The following is an 8,357-nucleotide window of genomic DNA, read 5'->3' on the forward strand; positions in this document are numbered from 1 at the left end:
AATGACAACCTCATATTAAGTGTTCCAATGAGCAACATCCAGACCTTTTGTCCTGATTTATCTGAGAAAAACAAGTCGACAGGCTGCAACATAATTTAAAGTTGAGCTGTGTTGAATTTTTATATTAATTCAAATAAAAAACAAAAAACTACATATGTAAAGGTAATGGAAACATTATTTGCATGTTGCAAACACATTTTCCCCAAAGCAGAATATGTTCTTTTAAGTCTGGTTTCATTTCTCTACTGGAATGAGTCCAAACGTTTATCAAATGCTGTGTGAAATAACATGTCCATACAAAGAAAATAGTATTGAAGACATCAACACATGGAGATTGTAATCCAGCTGCCTTCAGCTAGAGGTGCAGCCTGTGTTTTAATTCAGTCAACTAACTAAAGGTTGTGGTTTAGAAGAAAATATTACTCTTTCACTTTAATGAAGAAATGTTTGAACAAGCCTACTTCCTGATTCTGACAGTTCTTTTACTTTCATACCTGCAGCTGTGACCTCTTTTAGTTTTAGATATTGTCTCCATCCTTTTTTTACACCCTTTGGTGCAACCGCTTTTTGTGATGTAAGCACATACAGTATGTCTTCATCCCTTTGTTTTGACCATTTCCTCAAACAGAGTGAATCAATGATAGTTTTAAGTTTGAGTGATGAACTTGATCTAATACAATTGACTTGTTTTGTCTCTTCTTGTTTTAAATGTGGCTTGGACACACGCACAGCATGAAAAGAGTCTGTGGTGTTTTCAGTGCAGTGCAGCTGCTTTAAGTAACCAAAGGCCAACTGCTCTGCAGCTGTTCTGCTTCAGAAAAGCCAGAGAGGCTTTGGTGTCAGTGACAATGTTTTTAAAGTCATAAAACTCTTTATGGCCTCATAGTCAACTTAAAATAGCTTGATTATTCGACTTCAGAAGTAATTCTGTCATATCATGTTTGGTCCTAAACAATAAGTCAAAAATAATTTGTCAGAATTTCCATTAAGTAAATAAGGAAGTACCACAAAAGGCAATAAGGTCAGTGTAAATACCACAGTCCCTTTAGTCATTATGTGATTATTACACATACAGTATTTTTCAAGAGGGTGGACCAGCTGTCACCTTCTTCATTTCGCTCAGCCCATAAGTAGACAACACCCTTCAGTGGCCACAGAGCGCACATTGTTCTGCAATTTGCATTGGTCTGCTAGAAATGTGATAACATGTTATAACATGAAGTGTAGAGACAGGAAGAGTAGGGAGCTGCCAGACTCGCAGAGCGAGCAGGGAGAAGATTTCTGGGTATGTTTATGGTCTCGGGTCATTTTTTGTTTGTTTTTTTTGTTGTTTGTTTTTTTGCAGTTTTGCAAAGAACACAAAAGAAGGACACAGAGTCTTCGCAAGTTCAAAATTAACCCAGAGAGAAAAAAAGAAATTGTGGAATAAACTTTTTAACGTCATGCTCTCCAGATCATCCCAAGCAATAGAAGAACAAGCTTCATTTTGAGTTTGCAAAGTACATTGTAAGCATCCTAGAGACTTATTTAACAGTTCCTTATACTTCATTCTAGTTTGCATTTGCTGTAATAATAAATTAAAGAGTCAACACTGAGGGTTTCCAACCTAATTTAGATAAGAAAGTTTTTGTTAATGCTGTACATACAAACCTGCCCTATTGATCACATCCTCAGACCCCTGAAGTCAACTGTTACTGTATATTAAAAAAAAAACACATGAACACATGTAATATCCTAGAATATTCTGATTTTCCTTGTTGTTTCCCATATTTATTTTTTGTTTCATCTCTTTAACTGGAAATTGGAACTGTAGTGAGTTATTCTTTACAGAAGTCATGTTCTCCAGGCTCAAAAGAAGAGGAACCACAGGGTTTATTATCAGTGAGCAGTGTGAGGCTGCACATAGCACGGCTAACTTACACATCTGTGAAGACACCTGTAGGTTGAACAATCTACAGGTTTTAAAGCAACATGTGCTGCCATCAAGATGACCTCTTGTTAATTTCAGCAACACAATGCCAAACAATATTCTACAGGTATTTCAACAGCATGGCTCAGTACTAAAAGAGTCCAGATGTTAAACTGGCCTGTCTGGAATATGGAGCACAAGCAATTGTATACTGGTATTGTAAACTGCTGGACGTCTCTATAAACAGTAGTAGAACTAATCTGAACCTCTACTTAATTAAAAAATAAATAAGTACTTAGTAACAAGACTGAAATTAATTAATTAATTGGCTCGTATTATCAATATATGTGTCATTAATAGAGTTTTATCCATAAATGTCTAATGTCTACGACGCATCGAAACTGAGCTGTTCTTTAATTGAAAGTTCAGTATTCATGCAGTTAATTGAAATCTGGACTTTATCAACAAGCATCGTTTTGCGTGAGTCACGTGACGGTCTTTTGTAATTGTAATATTTCCGGGAATACCCTGAACGCAGCACACTGGCTGGTCGACAGAAGCGAAAGTGACAAGAGGAGAGATCCGAGTAGAAGAGAGCCGCAAGTAAAGGAAGCCGCAGAAGGTTACAGAGAGAGGTGAGGGGCGGTAAACAGGTTTTCAAGCCCACTGCTTCTGCTCTGTTTCCTGTTTCTTAAGTTGACTTTGAGTCGCACTTTGGATGCAGAGGATCCGGTGACAGCGTCAAGCGACACACCGACAACAAGACGCGCCAGTCATGGTGAGTGGATTTCAGTCAGCTCTGAGGGAAACTGCTCTTTAAATAACCCACAGAGAGGAGAGGGAGACAGAGACCAGGACGAGAAACTTGGATTGATGAGAATCTCTTTTAAAAGTTTGCTATGAGCCCCCTCAGTGTGTTTACAGAGTCATATATGGTAACATGGCACAGAGCCTGGGTCCACTGTCTTCCATTTTATCAAGTGATGCAGGATTCAAAGGGTTATACCACACAAATCAAAACTAAAGTAGCCAACAAAGGCCTGGTGAATGTCTTCACACTGGTACAGTTAATGTAACTGAGTGAGTATTATCACAATTTAAACACACATTAAAGAAAAATAACTTAATCGTTGTTAATAAAAATCTCATTAGAGGTGTAAACATGTCAAATCTCGTCTGTTATATCCTGTGCAGCTTTCAGTAACCTTCACGCATGCTCAGGCTTAACTGTGAATTAGGTCTGTAAGTGAAAGCACGAGTGCATCTTGCTTTCGCTCTTCAAATAAAACGGGGTATGATGCTACTGTACATGAGCGGGAACATGATGAGCTTACTCTGGATTATGCCAGGTATGCTCACGCAGGAAAGAGGGAGGGAGGAAGGGAAGGAAGGAAGCAAGGAGGCGAACTGGAATGGGCAGCAGTTCCTGTGTTAAGACGTGCTGAATTTTAAACAGACTATTGTTCATCTAGTAAATGGTGTTGCCCAGGATGAGCTCACTTTCAGGGCATCCATGAATCAGATTCAGATTCCACCAGTCGATGGTGAGAAGAGACCAGTAAAGAGCAGGATCAATCTTTTTAGCCAGGTTCCCAAGGCCCGTGTGAACTTGGGCACACGCTGTGTTGTTGCCGAAAGTCTTTGCAGGAAATGACATTGAATAATGAATCAAATCTGAGAAATGCTGAGAGTGTGCTTGTTTTGTTCTATCTGTCAGTTTCCTCTTCCTGTTAATGTTTGAGGTGCTGGTTTCCTCTCGTGGCCCAGAGGGCAAAGTTGAAAGGGAAAGCTGCCAGGATACTAACTGCTCCGAGGTCAACCCACTGAAGACCTCTAACCTTCACCGAGGTTTTTCACTCTTCTGTAGCTGCACAGGCTGTAGTTCCTGCTGTGTCGATGGCCCCTGATAGTGCTGCTGAACCCGTAGTGAAATATAGAATAATCTGGGAAAGCCTGTCCTATGTTATTTTATTATTTTATTTCTCATACTTTGACTGCTTTTAAATATGATTTTTCTCAGATACTTTAGTTACAAATTCATGTACATTTGCTTTAACATACTTTAAACACAGCACAGCAGTATGTGTTGTTCCAAAATATCCTGCAGAACTGCTCTGTTTCTCTGTTTATGAAACAGCAAACCAGTCTGATCTCTATCAGACATACAGGTGTGACAAGACAGGTGTGACAGAGACTTTACACAAAGAGTGTTCTAGCAAAAAATATAAATGGAGCTGAATGTATTAATTACAAAACCAATGCCCCAAGTAAAACAAAAACAATCTGAGCAGTAAATATTCAGCACGACTTATTCTCTGTGGGAAAGTACACTGGGTCCTACATTTCCCACAACCCAACTAGCCATATCTTTCCATTAAATTCTTCCTGCCAAGTTAAATGCACAAAGCAAAGCAGAAATTCTTCGCACACCTGCTGTCAAGGTGCATGGATGAGAAACAAAACCTTCAGTAGGGTCTTGCTGTCAAAACATGTTGGTCTAATAATAGGGTTGTTCCATAATCTTCAAGTGTTGCTGGAGATTTGATCTTTCAAGTAATTGCACGCAATGGTCTTTTAAATCTTTCTGATTATTTTTACATTTACATCTTAGGGTGATGTATGACTGTTAGTAAATTGACATGTAGACATCCCTCGAGTGTGCTGAAAGTTTTATTACTGAATAGTAACCTAACTGTTTGCATAAACATGATGGAATTCTCTTTTAAGCACCAACACAGACTTAGAGTCATAGCCTTAATGCTGCCCTAATTAACCCTTGTCATCTTTTCACAGCATCTTACATCCTTGTACATTAGGTCAGACTCCAGAAGCTCCTTAGACTTTTAATCTAGCCTTTTTTTTAAAGTGGTGAAGGCTCATTTCTGGTTGTTTCTGCGCTGCACTTCCCATCTAGCGAACGTCCTCTGTTTATCTCAAAATTTAAATTGCAGCTCTTCCTGTGTGGCTGAGGATTTCTCCTAAGAGACACATAGCTGGTACTGGTTGTTTACAACAAGAAATTACTGTTATCAAGCTTTTGGAAAGTCCAAAAATTGTGAACATGTTGATTCCTGTGAAAAGTCCCCAAATGACCAGATAGATCAGCAAAATTAGTCACTAGACAAACCATGTTTTGTGTATTGATTGGACAGGAGAATGGGAAGAGCCGCCTGCAGCAGACCCAAGATGATGTGGAGGAGGTAAGGGTGATCATGCTAGACAACCTGAACAAGGCTGACGAGAGAGCCGGCAAGCTGCGTGATCTGGAGGACAGGGCTGATGAGCTGAAGGAAAAGGTAAGCAGGGGATTTTCAGAGAAACGGTGGAAAAACATGAACATCAGATTTGAACTGTGTGGAAGGTCTGGGTAGTACAGATAAGGCGAATGACTTAAGCCAATGGCACAAACACTTCAATTCAGTCTAGGGACTAAAACCAGGAAATATTATATTCATGTCTATAAATACACCTTAGGTGGAGGTGGAGAAGAAAACAAATGTACAATTTACATCCTGACTGTGTTTTATGGTACTATTTTTAGAATGGTATTTCCTCTTGTTTCCTAAGATGAATGAAGTGAGTTGGTCTCCCTGGGTAAAACATTTTACTGCCTTGGTTCAGTTTCACTGCTCTTTTCTACCTGCAGCAGGTAGAAAATAAAACAAGCTCTGATAAACCTGCTGCATGCTGCCTGCCCAGCCCCGAATAACAGGCAGACAGACACAACTTTATTATTATAGTATATTTATACGGTTATAATAACATATAATATAATAATAATATGTCTGACTTTTGTTTAGAATTTTGTCTGCTGCCCTCAACAGCAGCTTTAAACCAGCATGTGGTATGACTTCTAAGTTAACAGTTCAGAGTAACCTCAGTGAGGTTACAGAGAGATGTTATCTTCATCACATGATGAATCTTAGTCTAATATTTACCCCTGTTGTAGCTCTGTTTTGCTCTCCCAACAGCTCCTGAGGGGTAAATGCTCCACTAGTCTGACTTTTACTCTGAAAACAGCTGCCTGGCATTGTGTTGTGGAGCAATATGGGTGTCATGTTATGTGCAGCCATTTGATTCAGTGTTGATATTAAAGTACTGAATGAAACATCTGAGAATTTACTCCACACAGATCTCCTCATAAATACATCTGTTTTCTAACTAGGCTGCTAGCTGTGGGCTAATGCTGTCTTACCTATCATGGCATGTGTCTAAGACTATTAGATATGTAAATGCAACTTAGTTACAAAATAATCCAATGTAACATACTATTTCTTTTTTGTGTGTGTGTTTTTCTACAGGGCAAAGCCTTTGAAAAAAAGACCTTTAAGGTGAAGCAAAAGAAAAAATGGGAGAACAAGAAAATGAAAGTGATAATTATTGTCAGCGTGGTGGCAGTGGCAATCCTCATTATTGGAATTATAATCTTTTTCAGCGTATCAGGACAGTAGCTGCTTTGCTGATGAAATGGAAGTACAATACTGTGACAGAGAGAGAGAGATATAAATGGGGGTATCAGGCTCACTCTTCATTATCATCAGTCTTCAGTTGACATGGTACCAATTGATTGCTCAGCTGCTTCTCTTTTATTTGATCACCTTTTATCACCTTATGTCTCTGCCTGGAGCACAGTGGAACGACACACCAGTCTTCAAAGTCTACAAAACTAATTTCCTAAATTTTTAACCAGACATGTTTAGGCTGCTGCTGTTGTACTGTTTGTTTGTATATACATGCATGTTGATTCAGTTGAAGATGTGGGAGAGACGTTCGTCAGTGAAGACAGAGGAAAAAACAGAGTTTGTGCCACACCTAGTAAATATGTGCAAGTATTCTAATTTTTTGTTGTCTTTGAGGCATTTGGTAGAGTTTCAGCTATTCCAGAAGTTCTTGTCTTGCACAATCTGTGATTAAATTGTTCATAACATTCTCAAAAACACAGATTCTGCTGGAGCTGTCCTAAACATCAGCACAATGTGTAAGATTTTGCATTTTTTGGGGGTTAATGCGAACCAATTGCCAAACCACTAGCAAATGTGTTTCTTTTAGCCTTTAGCCATAATTCACATGGATTACAGCAGATTATTGTCAGTGATGTTTAAGAGACATAATCACAATATCAGATTTACCCCTGGTGGCCAATTGCTGTACTGCAGTTAAATATGAAAAGCAGAAAGAACACATTCTGTGTGTCATGTATATTGTGTATTTAAACAAATCACGTCATGTAACCATTTAATATGATAAATGTATTAGCCAGTGACAATGTACTGTTTATTAAAAGTTCAATTTTAAAATGTGCAATTTGCAAAAGGAGTTGCAGACGATCTGTTTTGGTTAAAGCCATATTTATTGTTATTTTTATAAACATAACTTTTCAGTCTTTCAGTCAGCTCTTCTCTTGGAAAATGTAACCATCTTGATGACATCTTGGAGTGCAGTCAACATTTAGACCTATACAATATTTTAACTTTTGTTAAATGTAAATAGAATAGAATAGAATAGAATAGCCTTTATTGTCTAAGTGTGGGGAAGGGAACAAACAAAGCCCTCTTGAGTTAACCAGAGTTCAGCACACCCCATTTTAAGCTGTTACCTTCACACTGTAGTGGAAAACACCTAGACCCCCAGTTCAGCTCAACTGCAGTCTTTTCTATCAGTGTTGCAAAGTAAACATTTATTGCTTTTAAGGCCAAAGTCGGTGTGGAGATAAGGGCTGTGTTGATGGTGGCTGGTAAAAGCAAATATGCAGGTTGCAATCTGCTATGTTACTGCAATAAAACAGCTTTATAATGTTTTATTCTGCTGAAAACAACTTGCAAGAACCCAAAGGTGTTGAGTCTAAACCAGCTGCATTCAAGATTCAACCACAATTGCATAAATAAAAAATATTCTTATTTACATCATATGCATATAGTTTTTTTTATTAATTTGACTGGACATTTCGACTGCTACATCAGTACAGAACAGTACCAAGCAACTTTAGTTTCATGTCTTTAGCTGTAAAATAGACTGCATTCAGATCTTAATTTCTGGTCATTAACCTGGACCTTACAGCCTAAAGATATTTTACCTACTCTAAAATAGTACAGGCAAACAGCATAGTGCTGCCAATCAATTAAATAAAAAAATAAAATAAAAATACAAATAATAAATATAATATAAATTTCAAATGATAAATAGGAAATTCTGTCCTAAATGATCTGCTAAAGGGAGGGGCAAAAATATATATAAATAAATAGATTATTTCCATTTTTACCACTTGTCACCACTTATGTACATATATTATCATTTGTTCCATGTACCAGAGCCAGCCAGCTTTGGTTTGATGTGCATGATTACATCCATTTAAAGCTTGATTAAACTCACATGAAGATAAAAATAATAATAATAAATAAACTTTTAACACTGTTCAATGTATTTCATCCTGAAAAAGGAATATTTCTGA

At 37.8% G+C, this 8,357-nt stretch overlaps 1 protein-coding gene across 2 annotated transcripts; it reads left to right on the plus strand.

Annotated features, from left to right (window-relative positions):
- Positions 1 to 2,435: 2,435 nt before the first annotated feature.
- On the plus strand, positions 2,436 to 7,815 carry vamp5 (vesicle-associated membrane protein 5). 2 transcript variants are annotated; one of them, XM_026343935.1, is made up of 3 exons: positions 2,436 to 2,687; positions 5,053 to 5,205; positions 6,211 to 7,815. In XM_026343935.1, the coding sequence occupies exons 1-3, from the start codon at positions 2,685 to 2,687 to the stop codon at positions 6,358 to 6,360; spliced, it is 306 nt and encodes a 101-aa protein (XP_026199720.1). In that variant the 5' UTR covers positions 2,436 to 2,684; the 3' UTR covers positions 6,361 to 7,815. The 2 variants fall into 2 exon arrangements, with proteins under 2 accessions (XP_026199720.1, XP_026199721.1); XM_026343936.1 differs by having other exon boundaries at positions 2,441 to 2,687; positions 5,062 to 5,205.
- Positions 7,816 to 8,357: the final 542 nt, after the last annotated feature.

Source organism: Anabas testudineus, chromosome 9, assembly GCF_900324465.2.
Source record: "Anabas testudineus chromosome 9, fAnaTes1.2, whole genome shotgun sequence".
Lineage (NCBI taxonomy): Eukaryota > Metazoa > Chordata > Actinopteri > Anabantiformes > Anabantidae > Anabas > Anabas testudineus.

Excerpts from the sequence above, each read along its gene's own strand:
- vamp5 (XM_026343935.1), top strand. Across the intron at positions 5,206-6,210 it reads CTGATGAGCTGAAGGAAAAG|GGCAAAGCCTTTGAAAAAAA; the intron begins GTAAGCAGGGGA and ends GTTTTTCTACAG.